Raw genomic sequence first — 19644 nt, 5'->3', positions numbered from 1 at the left:
ATTTCCTAGGAGGCTCAGGAGCAATGTGGAATACAGACTTCACTCCAGGCTTGCTGAACTATCAGGATTTGACCTACTGACCCACTTATACATGATTGTGCTTGATGCTATTATGGTTTGAGTGTGCTATGTCCTCTGTGGGCTTGTGTATTTGAACACCTGGTCCTCAGCTAGCAGTAATATTTGGGGGCTCTGTGGGACCTGTCTGACACAAATGGGGGTTTATAGCCTGGCCATACTTCTACTTCTTGATTGGCTGTCATGATGCCACCCTACTCTCAGCAGTGTGAACTGAACCACACCTACTTCCATGCCTTCCCTTCCTGATGGACTGAAAGTCTCCTGAAACTGTGAGCCAGTATGAGTCCTTCCTCCCTCAAGTTGTTTTCTCCAGATGCTTAGCCACAGCAACAAGAAGAGTAGCTAAGAGGAAATCATGTTTACTAAATACCCAGATCACTCTTTTGTCTTAGTTTGGGTTTTATTGCTGTGAACAGATACCATGACCAAGGTCATGTCTATATAAGGACAACATTTAATTGGGGCTGGCTTACAAGTTCAGAGGTTCAGTCCACTATCATCAAGGTGGGAACATGGCAGCGTTAAGGCAGGCATTGTGCAGGAGGAGCTGAGAGTTCTACATCTTCATCTGAAGGCTGCTAGCAAAATACTGGCTTCCAGGCAGCTAGGATGAGGGTCTTAAAGCCCATGTCCACAATGACAACCCTGTGCCAACAAGGCTACACCCTCTAATAGTGCCACTCCCTGGGCCAAGCATATACAAGCCATCATGTCTTTCCTGTGTGGTCATCGATGATGAAGTTCACATTCTCCTTTATACGTTCCTCTGCTGTTGAAATGTCACACAGTGAGCTCAATCTGATGTTTACAAGAAGGATGGGGAGCATTACAGAGGAGCTTATGGCCCCTGCTTCTGGTTCTTTGGCCTGTCTTGGCTTTGTATTCATAGGATCCTGGGGCAGGGGTTGGTGGGCAGAAAGCACAGAGGCAGAAGAGGTGCACCCTAGATACCCATAGCTTGGGGTGGAGTTGTTGCCACCACTTGGGGGTGTGTGTCAGGTCTGCTTGGCTGAGTTCGTGGCTGTTCTGGCCCAACTGAGTGGTGACTGAGACCATTATTATTTCAGTTGGGCTGACTTCAAACTTGCTGTCCTCCTGCCTCTTCCTTCTCAATTCTGGTATTACAGGTATGTGTCACCACAGTGGGCTCTTAGTCCAGCTATTGTGGTTGGTGGCCACCTGGAGAGACCTGAGCCATCAGCTGTAGGTGATGGCCTATATCATCTTCTAAGAGGTTGGCAGGCCTGAATGCTTTCTGGGCAGATCGAGAGGTCTTGTGGTCTAGTGAAGAGTCGTCTATCTCAGCTGTGGAACATTCTGACATGGGGAAGATGGGCTTTCTGTTTCCTGGGTCTCTTTTCTTTTGTTCTGTGTTGTATTGGAGTGCTGGAAAGAGATCTGAGCCAGATGTGGTCCTATGGCAGCCGCCTGTGACATAGCATAGCATAACTGAAAGAGGCTGACTTGGAAGCAGCTGAGTAAGGCTCAAGACCCAATAAGAGCTCTCTAACTCTGGGCAGATGTGGTGTCTTCTTCAGGCTTCAGCAGTCACATATGTGAGACCTGCTCTGGATGTAAAGATTGGTGTCACCATACCATTTCCTGGTATCGTATAGTTCTTACACATTTCCCAGAGACCTGTGTCTCTGACCTTTGATCCATCTATAACACTGGCTTCAGATAAAATGGGAAAAAATAAAGACAACTCTGAATACACAGGTCAGGTTTGCACCCATTCTTCAAGATGAAGAGTGGCTTACTCTGAGGCTGGAGACTACCTTCTTGCTGCCTTAGTTGTGGTGACTGAGCGGTTGTGCATTGCATCACAGGGACGACATTCCTGCTTCTCTCCACTTCATCTCAGCTGTGCAATCTCATCACCCATCACAGGGATCACATTCCTCTTTCCCTCTACTTCATCCTTGATTCCGCTGGTCCCTGTGTGACCACCCGCTCTGTTGTGTGACTGTTCCTATGAGGGAATAAGCAAACGTCTGTCTATGCCAGGCAGTTAGGGCACTCGTGACAGAACCAAGAAATGATTTCACCCAGACCTAGCTTTGTGACCAATGGTTTCACTGTGGTTACTTAATATGGGTGATCAAAACCTTGCCCAGTGCATCACGGGTGACAGTTCACATCCATAGACCTCCGTGTACAACTTGCAGGCAGCTCTGCTGGACTCTCCTCTCTCCATAGCAAGTGTTCATAGATCCATCTAACTTTGACCAGGGGCCTAATAAGTCTTGTAAACATGTGACCATTTTTTAATGGTGAAAAAAAAGTGTATATTTAGAATTTGCCACCCGGACTCAGTTCAGATGATGCCAGTCTTGTTGGCAACATCTAGAGCATCATAATCAGGAGCCAAGTGAACACGCGCCTTCTTCTCTCTGTTGGCCACATCAATGTCAAAGAGTTTCTTCACGGCCTGTTTGATCTGGTGCTGGTTGGCTTTGACATCCACAATGAGCACAAGGGTGTTGTCCTCTATCTTCTTCATGGCTGACTGGGTGGTCAGGGGGAATTTGATGATAGAATAGTGGTCAAGCTAGTTTCTCCTGGGTGCACTTTCGAGAATATTTTGTCTGCCTCCAGAACTGCAGGGTCTTGGGCCGCTGGAAAGTGGGTGACGTTCTGATCTTCTTTTTCTGGCTGTGGACGCCTTTCAGCACTGCCTTCTCAGCTTTCAAGGTCTTTGCCTTGGCTTCGGCTTTGGGAAGGGCAGGAGCTTCCTTCTTCATTTTTGGCACCATCTTGGTGAAAAGCAACATGTGATCTTCTTGAACCTCCAACACTAGTTTTCTGAACCTCACTCTTCCCTATAAAGGAAACAGCCACACAGCAGCTTCTGCTGGGCATTTTGTCGCAGTGATAAAAGAAGTGGGCATTGTCAGTGACTCTGCTCTAGCCTTCAAATCAACCATCTCAATCGTACATGACCCCAGGTAAGCAGGTTGTGCTGGTGAAGACACTGAGGCTCAGCAATATTCAGAAATGTGTCTGAAGTCATCAAATGGAGTCTGAATTTGACGCAGAGGACTCTCTTGAGATTATGCTTTGTGAAGAACTCACAAACACCGTTACAGAAAGTCAGGGCTGAGTGAAGATTATGTGGAGTTTCAAAACTGGACTCACTCTAGGCGGTATCCTGTTGACTGTGAGTCAGCTGCCACCTAAATTGGTATCATACAGACATTGGGAACATGCAGGCAATTTGCTATTTGTTTCAAAGAAACAGTCTTTTCCTTCTTGGAAGGATATTGGTCCGGCTTCGCAGACAGGAGTCTGGAGGGATGTTCAGTGAGGCTGCTACCTGCACGTAGCCATAGATCTCATCTCCTGTCTCCTAATCGACACCCAGAGCAGACAGCACCATTAGCTGGAAAGAGCATCACCCCCCAGGGCTACTGGGCTTAGCAGGACCGTAAATCAAGTCCAAGTTACAACTGTTTCTGTTCAAACTGTTTGTACAGCAGGTGTGCAAAATAAATTTCTTCAGTGCAGGAGTCTGGCTTCTGTTGGGAGAAGTGACAGCCTTTGGCAGAGAGGCATGCCGTTGGGTTGATTGAGGTCATGACTTCTGGAGTCCACATGCCTGGGCCTCCCCTCAGTACTAGATTTCCTAGCTGTGTGAACTTGAATGAGTCGCTTTATCCTCAAAGCATATCCATGAAATGGGGGTAGAAGCCATATCCATCATAGCCCACTCCGTCAGGACTCTGAAAGACCCTCCCAGGGTCATCATTTCCTAAGAAACTTGGAATGCTGCACAATGTCATCTTCAGGACCATGGTTTATTACATCAACAGGATGCAATGCAAATTCAATATAGACAAAAGATGATGGCAGTGCTATCGGAGGAGGCCCAGGCTTTGGCTCCCCAGAGTTCTCTCTTAGAGCATTCCTACTGGATGCATTCAGTGCATGTGGATTTCAGCAGCACATGTGAAGGGCTGTCCTCAGGCCAAGCTCATTTCAGACTTAGCACCCAGCTTTTGTCAGGGGCTGATCACCGGCACACCACCTTAGTCTTAGTTATCTTTCCCGTTGCCATGATACAATATCCTGACAAAACAACTTGAGGAAGGACTTGTTTTGGCTCACAGTTGAAGGTGCTGTTCCTCCTATCAGAGGAATCATGGTGGCAAGAGCCTGAGATAGCCCATCACATCACATCTGTGGTCTGCAAGCCAAGATGATTTTCACGGCTCAGCTCCTTGCTTGCATCTGCCATGCAATTAGAGTGTATTTTCCCACCTAACCTAGATGCTCTCTCACAGACACGCCCGTCACCTAGGTGATGGTGGACTGTGTTGACCGTCACTATTAATGATCACAAGCACCATCTGTCTCATACATTCCTGGACTCCAGACCCAAAGGAAACACCAATGTTAGCACAAACTAAACTGAAGAACTTGTATAAGAGCTCTCAAGAGTAGGGTGTCCCCACTCTTTCCCCAAGCCACAGTCCCAGACTCCAGCCAAGCCAGATGTGACCTTGCAAGTAGGTCTTCTGAAAGGTGTAGTCTTGAGAATGTCACGTTAGCTTTCCCTCATGCTGTCCCATTGAGTGGCTGCTGGATAAATTAAATGAGAAAATCTGTGCAAAGTATTTGGCACCCCGCCTAGTATAGCAAGGACTCACTAAATGCCAACAGCAGTCGCTTTGCTTTGCTGCTCATGCATTTTGACCAGTTCTGAGCTTCTAAAGAAGCAAGCACTGTGTCCACCATCCAGCTCCATCCGCTCACACATTCACCTACCCGTCCCCCTGGTTTGGACTTGCTATAGTGTTTAGCCTGTGCTAGCGTCATCAAGGACTTGGTGCATATATGTGATGTGGTGTGTATGTGATGTAGTGTTTACGTCGTTTTTTAAGGACTTTTGAAGCAGCATGATTGGCAGCTCCCTTCCTAGAGAATGCTGCATGTGGGTGCCCATGCTGGTGGGGCATTTGAGGCGAGATGGTGGTAACGGTTCCTTGGGAACTTCATGCTGAGCCTACCAGGACTCACTCACACATTCAGGGTGAGTGGGATGAGGAGGCTGTGGCCTGAGAGCTTCATCCCCTGATGGCCCTCTGTATTTCTTTTCCTCCTGTAGCCAAAGCAAAATCGAAATGTGGCCCGACTTTCTTCCCCTGTGCCAGCGGCATCCACTGCATCATCGGCCGCTTCCGTTGCAATGGATTTGAGGACTGTCCCGATGGCAGCGACGAGGAGAACTGCAGTAAGTTCTGGGGACACGGCGATGGATCTCTGCAGCCTCCTGCCTGTCTCCACTCCACTCTGCTTTCTGTGCCTTGTGTAGCCAGATGCTTGGGCACCCACTGCTGTCACTCTTCCTGTCGGCTTACTGCACATCTGGGTGTGACAGTTAATTCTCAGCTATTGTTTGTGGAGGGCCACAGTAAATCCACTGCCACTAACCAGCCCAGACAGTCCCTCTCTGGGTGCAGGTTAGTTGTCCCCACTGAACAGATGAGCAACCTTAGTTAGAGAGGTACATTAGGTTCTCCAGGGCCACATAGCTCCTTTACGCTTCATCTGATTGGCTGTCTCAACACTCATATTTTACCATTCCTTGCTTCCCTTCTTTAAATGCTTCAAAACTTGGTTTTGTTCATTATAGTCAATGATAATTAGAAAGCAGGTTCAGCAGTTAAGAGAACTTGCAGCTCTTGCAGAGGACCTAGGTTCAGTTCCTGGTATCCACGCAGTATCTCACAGTCATTCCTAACTCCAATCTCAAGGGATGTAACATACTTTTCTAAACTCCAAAGGCACCAGGCACACATGCTGTCACATACATACATGTAGGCAAAACATTGTACACAAAAAATTTCAGAGTTAAGTATACATCTCCATATTGAAGCCTTATTGTTCAGTGGACCTACGTAATAATCACCAGCAAAACCTCCAGGGTGAGAATTTGGGGCAGAGATTTCTAGTGACTGACAGGTCAGACTAGAGGGGGTCTTTGGCTTCCAGTGACTTTCTGGACTTGAATCAGTATTGCCTCGGGCCAATTGGAATGCAGGAGCCTGATTCTGTGGATCTCTTTTTGTTACAAGTAACTGTTACTCTTCAGTGATTGACACTCCCAGAAGACAGTGCTTGATTTTTGTTTGAAATTTTCAACTCTAAAGGACTCCAGGGAAGAAGATCGAATGTTTACTCAGAGAGGCATGGCTTCAGCGTCTTTTCCCTCATCCCTCTGTTCTCAGGCTCCTCTGATATCCCTCTCCTTCTGTCTGAAGAACTTCTCCCTGTGATGCATTCTTAGAGATTTTATTTTAAAGTGTGTGTGTATGTCTCTGTGTATGTGTGTTTACACAGATGCCCACGGAGGCCAGAGGAGGTAATCAAATCTATACTTGGAGTTACATGTGTCTGTGAGCTGCCCTTCGTGGGTGTTGGGAACCAAACTCAGGTCCTCTGTAAGAGAAGCATGTGCTTGTAACCTGCTGAGCTCCCTGCAGCCTCAGAGGTGCTGTTTAAAGCAGGCCTCAGATGACACATTCTCTCAGTTTTCACTCAGCCAAGGATGTCTGTTTTTCACACCACCCCCCCTCTCTGTTCCTAAAGGATTTTTGTGGCCTGTGGTATTTGGGATGACAGTCCTTTTCCCTCTGAGCACGTTAAATGTGCCACTTCGTCCAGCTTCTCTAGTTTCCAAAGGGAAAGTCAGTCACTTGACTTGTTCCCCTGGAGATCCTGCCTCTCTTCCCTCTGGCTGCTTTTAAGAGCATTTTGTTCTCAGCCTTTAGATCTTGGTTTTGGGCATCTGCAGGTAGGTTTTTTTTTTTTTAATCCTCTTTAGTGTTTTCTGAGTCTACGTTTTGATTATTGCCATGCTTCCTACATTTTCAACTATCAGTTTTTCAAATGTCTTCCAGTGCTGCGCTCCCTCCTATGAGATTCGGGTGACAGGAGCGTCGGGTTTCTGGCTTCTTCAAGTCAGTCCCGGAGGCTCAGTCATTTGGCTCCTTGTTGTCCAGCGGGGCATATTTCCTATTAATCTGTCTTCAAACTTCTGGTCCTTTCCTTCGTCACACCTAATTTGCTTTTCCCACACACCAGCTGCTGTGCTTTGCTTTGTTTTAATGTGTTATTATAATTTTTATTTCTAAGATTTTCTTTTTTTCTGTTTCCTGTTTCTTTTGCTTAGACTTTCTGTTTTTTCCATTTGTTTCCATGTGTCTGTGATCCCCTGTTAGTGTAAGTGATATGTTTCCAGTGTGTCTGTGATCCCGTTAGTGTAAGTGATGTGTTTCCAGTGTGTCTGTGATCCCCTGTTAGTGTAAGTGATATGTTTCCAGTGTGTCTGTGATCCCGTTAGAGGGCCATCGATTGCTGCATTTTTGTCTCGGTTCCCATACCTGTGCTTCTCTATGTTAGTATCTGTCCGGTTGCTGTCTTTTCCCACACGGGTTGAGATTTTCCTGTCTCTCTCTATAACAACTAATTTCAGTTTCTGTTCTGGCATTTTGTTTGTTTTGTCTGACACAAGCATCTTAAGTAAATTCTGGACAGAATACTTACATGTTTGCCTTCATAGGCAAATGACCTGATAGGCATGTCCTACTTCTTGGTTATGGGCTGTGCTGGGGAAGTCAGGCTGTGCACCTCCCAGTGGTCTGAGTTTGTTCTTATCCTCTCTGGTGTCCATGAGGACAGGTACACATGTGTGGTGTGAGATCCATGATGAGGACAGGTGCACACATGTGTAGTGTGGCATCCACGATGACGACAGGTACACACATGTGCAGTGTGGGATCCATGATGAGGACAGGTGCACACATGTGTAGTGTGGCATCCATGATGAGGACAGGTGCACACATGTGTAGTGTGAGATCCATGATGAGGACAGGTGCACACATGTATAGTGTGAGATCCATAATGAGGACAGGTGCACACATGTGTAGTGTGGAATCCATGATGAGGACAGGTGCACACATGTACAGTGTGGGATCCATGATGAGGACAGGTGCACACATGTGCAGTGTGAGATCCATGATGAGGACAGGTACACACATGTGTAGTGTGGGATCCATGATGAGGACAGGTGCACACATGTGCAGTATGGGGTCCATGATGAGGACAGGTGCACACATGTACAGTATGGGATCCATGATGAGGACAGGTGCACACATGTGCAGTATGGCATCCATGATGAGGACAGGTGCACACATGTGCAGTGTGGGATCCATGATGAGGACAGGTGCACACATGTGCAGTATGGCATCCATGATGAGGACAGGTGAACACATGTGCAGTGTGGGATCCATGATGAGGACAGATGTACACATGTGCAGTGTGGGATCCATGATGAGGACAAGTGCACACATGTGTAGTATGGGATCCATGATGAGGACAGGTACACACATGTGTAGTGTGAAATTCATGATGAAGCCAGGTATACACATGTATAGTATGAGATCCATGATGAGGACAGGTGCACACCTGTGTAGTGTGGGATCCATGATGAGGACAGGTGCACACATGTGTGTGGGCATCCATGATGAGGACAGGTATACACATGTGTGTGGGATCCATGATGAGGACAGGTACACACATGTACAGTGTGGGCATCCATGATGAGGACAGGTACACACATGTGCAGTGTGGGATCCATGAAGAGGACAGGTGCACACATGTGCAGTGTGGGATCCATGATGAGGACAGGTACACACATGTGCAGTGTGGGATCCATGATGAGGACAGGTACACACATGTACAGTGTGGGCATCCATGATGAGGACAGGTGCACACATGTGCAGTATGGGATCCATGATGAGGACAGGTACACACATGTGCAGTGTGGGATCCATGATGAGGACAGGTACACACATGTGCAGTGTGGGATCCATGATGAGGACAGGTGCACACATGTACAGTATGGGATCCATGATGAGGACAGGTACACACATGTGCAGTGTGGAATCCATGATGAGAACAGGTGCACACATGTACAGTGTGGGCATCCATGATGAGGACAGGTGCACACATGTGCAGTATGGGATCCATGATGAGGACAGGTACACACATGTGCAGTGTGGGATCCATGATGAGGACAGGTACACACATGTGCAGTGTGGGATCCATGATGAGGACAGGTACACACATGTGCAGTGTGGGATCCATGATGAGGACAGGTGCACACATGTGCAGTGTGGGATCCATGATGAGGACAGGTGCACACATGTGCAGTGTGGGATCCATGATGAGGACAGGTACACACATGTGCAGTGTGGGATCCATGATGAGGACAGGTGCACACATGTGCAGTGTGGGATCCACCTAAGAAGAGTGGTGCTCATCCTTCTGCTTCTGTCTCTTTAACATGTGGGGGCTTCTTTCCAGTGTCCTAAGAATCCTAAGAGGCAAAAGGAAAATTGAAAACTCACTACCATTTTGTTAATCGTTTAAATTCTGGTCTTCTTTCCCGATGGGTATGTTCAGATTACTTTTCAGAGTGTTAACAGTGGCTGCTGCACATGTCCCAGGCAGCGCTGTGAAGCTGCCTTTGTGGAAGAGCCAGCAGGATTCGTGGTCCTGCCTCACCTGCTCGGGAACCTCCCATAAAGGAAATAAAGCAGCATCAATGGAGAGACCCCGGGGTGGGGGGCTGGAGAGGTGGCTCAGCAAGAGCACAAACTCCTTTTGAAGACGACCCAGGTTCAGTTCCCAGAGCCCTCATGGTGGCTCCCAACCTTTTGTAACTCCAGTTCCAGGTGATCTAATGCTGTCTTTTGGCCTCTGCAGGTACTGGGCAAATGTGGTGCACATGCATGCAAACAGGCAAACACACACACAGTAAAAATAATGATTAAATAAATCATGCTTTACAAACTACTGAGGTTAAAGAAGTAAAAGAGCTAACCAGATATTCTATGCCTTCCTGTGTGGTGTCACCAGAACACATGTCATCAAATTGAGGTCGTTTCCCCAAAGCCATTCCAGCTGCACCTAAATGACCCTTAAAATCTGACTCTTTGTTCAGTTTAAATAAAATTTAGGAGATAGAGGAATATGTCCACAACATTATACAGAGGCAGATTTCCAGATCCAGAATGTGGGAAAATCCTCAGGACCCTGGTTCTTCCATAAGTAATTCTAAGGTGAAATATGGAGGAAAGGGTATGTGCTGTAAACTGAAAGAGATTTCAAAGATGAATTAACCCAGGGCCATGTATAGACTTTTTTTTTTCCTGACTCTAGCTAAAACCATTCTTTAAAAAACATTGAGATAACTGATATCTTAAATTGTGATGTGACATTTGATGTTATCAAGGCACCACTGCTAATTTTGAAGGTCTGAGAATAGTGATTTTTTTTATCCATTTATTTTAGCAGCACATATTATTGTTTATAAAGATTAGATTAAATGATATCTGTGCTTTGCTTCTGCTGCTGCTGCTTTCAGATGCCCTGGACTATATTTGTCCCACAGTTGATGGCCTCCTGCCTGTCTCCCAGTGAGGCAGGACATGTTAGGCAGGCTGTATGTGTGATCATAGAGCCTGTCAGAGCCCTGCAGAGCCGGCCAGTTGTCTCCTGTCTGCCTCCACCCTGCTCAGCCTGACTCTCCTTTTGTCTCCTCAGTCAGCCCATGAGTAAACCTGGAGAACCCAGACCTTTTCTATATATAGACCGTGGGAGCTGAGAGTCACTGTGGGAGAGCCTCCCCAGTGCTCCAAAGTGATGTCCTTGAGACTCCTTAAAGACTCCACAGAACCTACTTTCTTGGACATGTACCTGGCTGGTTAGGGCTGTGCTGGGTCCCTGTCCCATTCTGTCCTTGGTCTTCTTCAAAGAGCTCATGATCAGAGGGGCCAGCACTGAGTATCCGCTGATAGCTGGCTCCTCCCTGTATGCCCACAGCTTCACTCTTCTGTGTTCAATGCGGTCTCCTCTCCTTTGCTGTGCCAGTCACGAGAGGACACAGAATTGTGTGGCCCACAGCGATGTACCCAAGCCAGATATGTCAGCCTTAGCATGTATGACCAAGCCTTCTCAGGCTTCATCTTACACACTACTGATTTGGTACCCACCTAATGTTAGCTCTTTCAGAAGAGGGACTCGGTGGCAGTTTGTTCTCAGTGCCTACCAGAGTGACCAAATCAAGTAACCATTCAAAAGGATAAATGGGGATGACAGGGAGACTTGGACAGCAGTCCTTCCCCTTCAATCAGAAAAATCTCTTAACATACAATGGCTCCTTCATCCTCTTGGGGTTTCACATATGCTTGCAGGGTAGGCACAGGTCTTGCTGGGCACATTTGCTCCAGGTCCTACTGTTTTGTCAGATTCCCATCCTCTGTTTTTAGTTACAATGCCAGACAGCCTTCGAGGTGCTGTCTTGGGTGTGGAGATCTTAGCTGGCACCCATGACTCAGGGGAGATGAGTCTTCATACAAATATCAACAATGTAGTGCTGGTGTTGGGAGTGCAGTGGGAGTCAGGGATGGAAAAACCACTCCCCTCAAGACTTGTCACAGAGGTTGTTGGGACAGGGAACCACAGAGGATGGATACTACCTAAAATACAGTCCCACAGGACGTCTTGGAGCGAGAGCCGAAAGCCGTGCGAGGCTGCTTCCGGGACATATGAACCAGCCTTGAACAGTTCGTGAGCTGTTTGTGGCATCTCTACAGCGAGGCCATGCTTTACCTGAGCACTCTCACGGGAGAAATGGAGACAAGGCAAGGCTCGGTAACTTGTCGTGGTGACATAATTGACAAGTGGCAAAGTTGAAATATTAACTCAGGTGGTTTAAATGCCAGGGTGAACTCAACTACTGCCACAGCATCTCCCCTCAGCAATAATTACAGCAGGCGCATGTTATCCACTCTCTGAGAGGCACAGGCTGCTCTCCCTGCTCTGCACCCTTGGCTCATTTAATCTTCCCAAACTTCAAACACGGGCATTGGGCATCGTCTCTAACCTCATGCTGTGGATAAGGAATTCAGAGTTAGAGAAGTTAAATAGCTCTCAGCGCCATATGGCGAGTGAGTGGATGTGCTGAGATTTGAGCCTAGGGACACTTGAGACCCCGCTCGTAACCACTGCAGTAAGATGACTGGCTGGATTTGTGGGCTGGGCAGATGATGGAGAATCAAGACCCCATTTTTATTTTTTTAAAAAAATAATGTCCAGGTAGGAGCAGCAGCCCCGAGCCTGTGCAGGGTAGAGAGATAGACGGGTCATCCAAGGTTAATACCCAAGGGGCTGGAACTTGGTGGTATCTTTAATGGAAGAAGTCATCCCAGAAGGAGGAAGAGGTTGGGGTGAAGAAGGTTGTCACTATTAGGTGTACTGTTTGAGGTGAGGAAAGATTCAAGGAGAAGGCTCCATGAGGCGTTGGGAGGAAGATATTTATTACCAGAAGGGGTGTTGAGGGAACCATCCACAAAAAAAAGTGAAGATTGAAGTCAATGAATTGCCTTTGAGCACTGGATAGGAGGCACCGATGTGCAGGAAACCTTTACGAAGCAGAAGGAAACAGACTGTAGTCATATACCTGCATCCTGCCAGTGACCACACTGCCTCTGGGGAGGGGGAATTAAAACCCCAAATGTCCTGAAACATGTAGAGGTGGGAGGAAGGCAGGTGAGATGGAGCATTCTTTGCCTCTTGCTTGTTTGTCTGCAGTAATGGCCCTGCCTCCTGCAGATAGAATACGGGTGTACATAGATAGCCATGTCTCGCTGTCTTGGAGCGTGGGGATGAGGACTGCTGAGCCAAAGCCTGATAGTCTGGGTGCTGGACAGGCCCTGCTAGCAGATGGAAAGGAACATAAAAGCTTACAGTTACTGGCAGACAAGCCCCAGGCAAAGCAGTGAGCATATTCCAAGCTACAGAGGGAGCCGTGCATGAGGCTGGAAGGAACCATGTGCCACGGGTCGATGTTTTAGCATCCCTAGTTTCTGGAGACCACAGACCTCATCCAAGACATGAGGAAGTCCTAGCATGCCCTGCTTGTCCCAACTGTAAACTTCACAAGGAAATTGGAACTGTGGAGGAAAGGGTCCCCACAGAGGCTGTAAGGCTTGGAATTGAGTAGTCATCACCTTATGGTGGGAGCTTATGACAGTTTACATTGACTGTTTTGAAGTGGAGAAGCTTCAAGTGAGTAAGAGGACACTTCCTAAGTCCTGCCTGCTGGAGACAGATGGCTTCAGTTCCTGTTTTGAAGCCAGTCAGTCACTTTTGGATGACTGTAGGTTACTGTGATCCACTCTATCCAATGTGGCCAAACTGGGGCAGCCAGTTTATTTAGCTGCCTCCCTGAACCTGTTCCCTCCCTCTGGAAGAGAAAGGCTCCCTGTCTTTCCTGTGTACTGTGAACTATGAAGCAGAGCATCAGAACCCCAAAATTTTCATAGTGACAATTCCCAAGGAACTTCTGAGCCAGCGATTCTATTAAGCTGATGCCACAATGTTTTTCCATCTCCAGTGAAATGGATACCACAGGGTACACTATTCCTCTCTGTAGTTAACTAAGTAAAAATCCCACACTATTCAATGGCCTTAGAGAGGATACAGACAGCATAAACATTTGGGGTACATTAAGTACTGCTCGAAGATACTGCAGCATAACATCCCGTAGGACACACTGTCTCCTGCTCCTTCTGCGAACTAGCAGTTCAGTATTTGTGCCAAGCACAGTAATAGCTGCAGAGACCTCAAAGACACGTAAGAAAGCTTGAGTTTCCTGGAGCTTTGGGGGAGATTGGCTTCCCTGGTGAGCGAGTCTGCCTCGAGACTGCACATTGATGGCTTGGGTACCATCACTGGGAGGCATTTTCTCCAAGATTGAGTTGCATCTCAGCTTTATCACCATTTATCGTTTCAGATGGAAGCTCAGGGTCATTCTAAAGAACATTTTACTTTTTTAGGCTGAGCTATGCCGTGGGATTGCCTTTGCTTTCTACGTTTGTAACTTTCTGGTCTCTTAAAAACTGTTTTTCTCCATCTGGAATTCTTGTGGTAGCTTTTAACTTTTATTTTTCTTTTCTGTCTCCTCTTGTATTTGTTGGTTTTCTTGCTGGCTGTTAGTTTGCCTACTGGATGCAAAGAAGCTCCCGCTCACTTGGCTCTGTCCCTGGGAGCTGGCGGCAGGGCTGTATTAAGGGAGACACGGAAGGCACTGGGGTGGAAGATGGAGGGCACTTCCCAGGCACGTCTCAGGCTTCCAGCATTTTCTAGGCACGAATGAGCTTCAGCCAGCTTCCTGCTGGCTTTGGGGAGTCTTTTCACTATCCTTTCCCTCTGTCTGTCTGTCCTGCGTGGGGTGGGCTCTAGTATTGTGGCTCCTAGAACTGCAGTGGACAGAGGGAAGAACCCTCACGTCAACTTATTATTTTCCAGTTGTTGACATTCAATGGGTCACTGTTGGTGTTTGTAAATAAAGTTTCATTAGAAGACAGCTGTGCACTTTGTTTATCAAGTATCAGTACAAGAGCCAAGTCAAGTCATTATAACACAGATGAAAAGCAAAATGGCTGGCAAAATCTCCATTATGTAACTAAGTGGCTCTTTATAGGAAAACGTGACCCAGGCTGTACAGTATTACATTGCTAAAACTCTGATTTGACCATTTGGATCAGTTCTTAATTTTTCCTGATATTGGCTTCTGCATACATTGTTTGTTTATGGGTCTCTGTTGAGCAGGAGGTGGAGTCCTTATTAATAAACTGACTCCTAAGGTGGGCCCATTGATTGCTTCCCCTTTGGAATCCAGGAGCAATCCCCTCCCTCCCTCCCTCCCTCCCTCCCTCCCTCCCTCCCTCCCTCCCTCCACATCTTCATCAACAACCTACACTTCAGAGCCTTAGGCCTCAGGCCTCGCTGTGCATCGCTGGGGAGGTTTACTGACTATTTAACAGCCTCTTTTATGGGTGATGCTTCTGTGTCCTTTGCTGATTTTTACTTTTTGGTTGTCAGTGTTAGTTCTTTATATATTCTGGCTGCTGGACCTGTTAGGTTGTAGTCATTAAAATCAACCTGTGTCCTATATTCAAGCACACACATGCGCACATCTATACACAGGTAAACAGTCACACACAAGACCTGACTGGACTATTTTTTCTTGGGACAGTTTGAAAGCCTCTGATTCTAAAGGTAAAGTAAGAGGATGACAGCCTGGCAGTGTCTCACTGGGACGTGAGCTTGCTCCGCCCCCTCTCAGCCCCTTCATCCCGCCCCTCCAGGCTATTCGAGTGAGCTGATTGGTCCTGATGCTCTGGATGCTCAAGCCCACCAGGGTGCAGGGAAGCCAAAGACCCCTGTGCTGGATGCTGATGAGCAGAAAGCTGGGTTTGAAGTGTTGCCATGGACGAAAATCAAATGTGATTTGAGGTTTTGGATTTCCCACTTGGGTTTTGGCTGAGGCCAGACCTTGGTTCCAGTTTGATTAAGCTGAGCCACTCTCTGGCCTACAGTGATTTAAATTAACCCTTCCCTTATCAGGCCAGATGACTCTTGGTCCTTTATGTTTAAAATTCAGCTCTAGCTTGTCCAGTCTTGCTAGTTCTTCTGACCTTTCATATTAAACTTCCACCTTGAATGCAAAGGAAAAACCAAACCAAACCAAAACAATCATCTTCAGGCTGTATAACTGGAAATTGGCCAAGTCCTCAGAACTATAAAGTCCAGGCATGTCAGTAGAGCTCAAGGAGAAGTGGAGCAGACAGATTTCAGCTCACACTGAACAGTCCGGGGACCATGGAGAGACACTGGGTCTGAATGGCTTTGACCCTGCAGAGCCTCTGGGCTAGACCTAATGTCCACTTGGGTACATTCTTGCCCTGTGCAGTGTAGGTGCAGTAGCTCCTTCCTGGAGGTCCATGACAGCCCCTTTTGTCCTCACTATTGTCCTTCCGTCTCTTGGGCACACGCTCTGGGGGACCAGGGCAAGCATAGCTAGGAGATGACACAGCTAGTGAACCAGACATGAATAATCCCACCGAAGATCCGTACTTGTATGGAAGTCTGCCTCACTTCCCCATCCCTCTCAGGGAGGTGAGGACAAGACAGGGCCCTGTTTTTAGTCAGTGAAGCAGCTGCGTGGAAAGGCCTCGAGCGGCTGTGTGTGGCGGCTCACACCTTTAGTCCGGGCAGTCTCTGCCTCGTGTCAGACTCAGCATGCACATTTTCCTTTTCATGTCACCTGATACAGAAGTTAATGCTGTCACCAGGACTGTGCTTGCAGTCACACAGCACTGCTGTTTAGCCGAGAAGCACACCACACCTGCTTTTATAGTCTGCACTTGTCCTGTGTGTTTTTAATAATTTTAGAGCATTTGACCATATTCAGTTCTCACTGGATCTCAGAAGATTATGGAGTTCATCCTGACTACAGAGAAAGCAGCCAAGGCTTGGAGTCACACAGCGTGCTACAGTTTGCACAGTGACCAAGTGTCAGGGTTGGGATTGGTGACTGTTTTTAGGTAAGGTCTCACTATAGACCTGCTTGCCTTGAACTCTGAGATCCACCTGCCTCTTCCACTGGAGTACTAGGGTTGGAGGTGTGAGCCATCATACCCAGCAACCAGAGACATTTCCACTCAGCCCTTCACTGACTGGAAACAGGATGTGACGGGGAGCAAGACAAACTATAGTGTATAGATGCTATAAGGAGATTGCTCCGCACTCTTCGCCAGTTCTGTGTCTGCCTCACACTGTGCAGTTGGCCCCCCTTTCCTGAAGGGCAGACGCCCAGGACCACAGTTTCCTTCAAGTTCCCTCAAAGGGCTGTGCACAGCTGCCCCAGGAAGATGCTTCTCAGGAGAGGCCCTGCACACATTCAGGCTCTGCTCGGTGGCAAGCAAGAAACAGATCACCATGCCAGCACCCTAGTGGGCCTGGAAGAGTGAGGAGGCTCTGCTCTATAGAGAAGGCAGCAGAGGGACTGGGGAGGCTGCGGTTAGAAAGTCCTTTCCACAGGAGCCCCGTGGGGTGGGGCTGGGATAGGAGGAATCCTGAACTTGCTGCCTCTCCCATCCGCCTAATTGATAAGCTTCAGTCCCAGTGAGAGACCACGCCTCAAAAATACGGTGGAGAGACACTAACAGGGGCACCAGATGTTGACCGCTGGATTCCACCCACATGCAGTGACACCCCCCCCCCCACATTCACACACATGGAAGCACACATACATAACACAGGCAGACACACATACATGCACATATGTACTCACACATGCACACACACACTAGTTTTTAAAAACTAGGAGAGAGAAGCTGTAAGGAGCATTGGTCGTTCACGTGTCTCATCCCCTGCTCCCTTCCTTGGGGGCAGAAGGGCTCCAGCTCAGCTGCCGTTTCTGGGTCTGGCGTTCTCCTGAGTCTTCAGTCACCGGCCATCCCTTGTAGACTCCTCAAGTAAAGTCTGTGAGCTCCAAGCTCTATCTCAAACTCAACAAAAGCTGCTGGGTAGCCTACGGTTAACTGTTTAGAATGAGGCTTTGACCTCTGGCTTTGTTAGTGTGGTCATGGGACACCATAACAATGTCCAGGAGAAGGGTTTAGAAGGAGACAGGATAAAGCTTGTTGGGTCCTATGGGCTGGCCCTAGGTTGGACAAGCTATGACTCTAACCCTACAGCCTGTTCATGTCGTCCCTCGCACTAGAAAGGCTCCTAGGTCCTCATGCTGGGCTTCCTTATGACCCACTCTGTTCTCTCCCCACAGCAGCGAACCCTCTGCTCTGCTCGACAGCCCGCTACCACTGCAGGAATGGCCTGTGCATTGACAAGAGCTTCATCTGCGATGGGCAGAATAACTGCCAGGACAACAGTGACGAGGAGAGCTGCGAGAGTTCTCTAGGTAGGTGTGCTCCCCTCCACCGAGAGAAACCAAACGAACAAACAAACAGCAACAACAAACGTGATTCCAGCCAGCAGGGACAGCACACACATCCTCCTCCAAACAGCAACTGCAGTGATGGTGTACTTGTCTTCATCCTGGGTGTTGTGTGGTCTTGAAACATGCGCCTGCCATTTTGACTTTGGTGCCCTTCACGTGTTGAAGACACCTGTTCGGTTGGTTCTCCTGTGCCCATCCTTAGTTGCATTACACGTGCGTTGCTGTGGTTTTCCAAGTTGTGTTGTTGGGAGTCATGTGAGCTGCTTTCCTCCTTAGGAAGAGTTCTGCAGAATAAGAAGCCTGCACAGGTCGTGACTGCATTTCCCCACACAGCTGGCTGAATCTTTTTGTTTGGTTTCACTGCCGTGCCTGACAGCTCTACCCTGACAGCTCAGTCACAGTCCCAGCTGCTCTGGGTTTTGCTTTTTTTCTTTCTCATTTTTCTAACTTAGTAGTCATGAAATGATAGCCTCCCCATATGCTGTCATTGCTGTCTGATTATGAGGAGCACTGACACCCCCAGACCCCCGAGTTTGTTTACTTCTTAGTTCCCTCCTGTGTGAATTGCTTGTGCATATAAAAGCTCTTGATTTGGGAGTTATTTTGTGGAAACTGAAGACTGCAGCTGCAGGATGGAAGAGGAAGGGCAAAGTCACAGGATCCTGTTCACTGAGCATGTCTTCTCCCTCCCTCCCTCCCTCCCTCTCTCTCCCCTTCCTCTCTCCCTCCCTCCCTACATCCCTCCCTCCCTCTCCCCCCTCTCCCTCCCTCCCTCCCCCATTGCCCCTCCCCCTTGCCCCTCCATGTGTACCTTGAACTTCGGGTCCTTCTGCCCCACTTTCCCACTGCTGGGATTATAAGCGTAGGTCTCTATGCCTGCTTTTACTTAGTGCTCGGGAGGAAACCCTGGGCTTCGTGCATGCTAAATGAGTGGTGACTATTCTGCCAACCGAGCCACACCCCACTCCCAACATTTCTTCAGTGACTACGGTGAAGTAAGAAGATTTTTTAAATGTATGTCTATCTTAAGGCATTCTGAAGAACATGTATTTCTAATGTTGCAAATTAGTTGTATTTGCATACGATCTCCACTTCTTACCCTTCATAGTGTTATGACTACAACTCACCCATATTGTTGCTTATTGGTAGAGTTCATTTGTCTTTCAGTGTTCTACTGAATGGTCATGTTTGCAGATTTAATAATGCCTCAAGACAAGCAAGAGGTTAAACTGTTTGCAATGTGTTTTGAGGTGGAGGTAGGTAGGGGGACGTTTCGAGAAGGCACATACAGGTTATTTTCAAGGTCCTGGCTCTGTGGTTGCTGTTCATTATGCCATTACAAATGCACGAATGAATGAGCAAATGGACCATATTCACATCACCAGCGGGATGTGGACCAAGTAGGAACTATGACTGCTAAAGTCTGTGTGCCCGAGGCCATAGAACAGGTAAATGTGTATCAGAACGGCTTTGCTAGAGTCTGCAGGGAGGGTTGAGTGAGGTGAGTAGTGGGCGAATTGGAGGGTGCTTTTTTGGAAAACTTCCATAAGAATAACCTTTCAGCCAGCCACTGCCATGTACGAAGAGTCTTGGCATGCAGATGCTGGGGCCCCCACTGCAGACCAACCGAGTCACCTTGTGTGGTTGGGTCCAGTACTGCATTCCAATGTCATGCTTGTGGGTTCTAA

The 19644-nt window shown here is 47.8% G+C and overlaps 2 protein-coding genes across 4 annotated transcripts in view; one reads left to right on the top strand and one right to left on the bottom strand.

Annotated features, from left to right (window-relative positions):
- Ldlrad3 (low density lipoprotein receptor class A domain containing 3) overlaps positions 1-19644 on the top strand; it is a 238014-nt gene that overhangs the window by 110594 nt on the left and 107776 nt on the right. For all 3 annotated transcript variants that reach the window (XM_052183084.1, XM_052183083.1, XM_052183086.1), the window contains exons 3-4: positions 5189-5314; positions 17783-17917. In XM_052183084.1, coding sequence (XP_052039044.1) covers positions 5189-5314; positions 17783-17917 — 261 coding nt within the window. The remainder of the gene's footprint in view (positions 1-5188; positions 5315-17782; positions 17918-19644) is intronic.
- LOC127685665 (60S ribosomal protein L23a-like) lies at positions 2399-2837 on the bottom strand. The gene is given in 2 exon segments (XM_052183087.1): positions 2399-2651; positions 2653-2837. Coding segments are annotated over 2 exon segments (438 nt in total).

Source organism: Apodemus sylvaticus, chromosome 5 (genome assembly GCF_947179515.1).
Source record: "Apodemus sylvaticus chromosome 5, mApoSyl1.1, whole genome shotgun sequence".
NCBI classification, from domain to species: domain Eukaryota; kingdom Metazoa; phylum Chordata; class Mammalia; order Rodentia; family Muridae; genus Apodemus; species Apodemus sylvaticus.
Note: the sequence above shows the minus strand (reverse complement) of the source record. Positions and strands in the feature narration are given on the sequence as shown.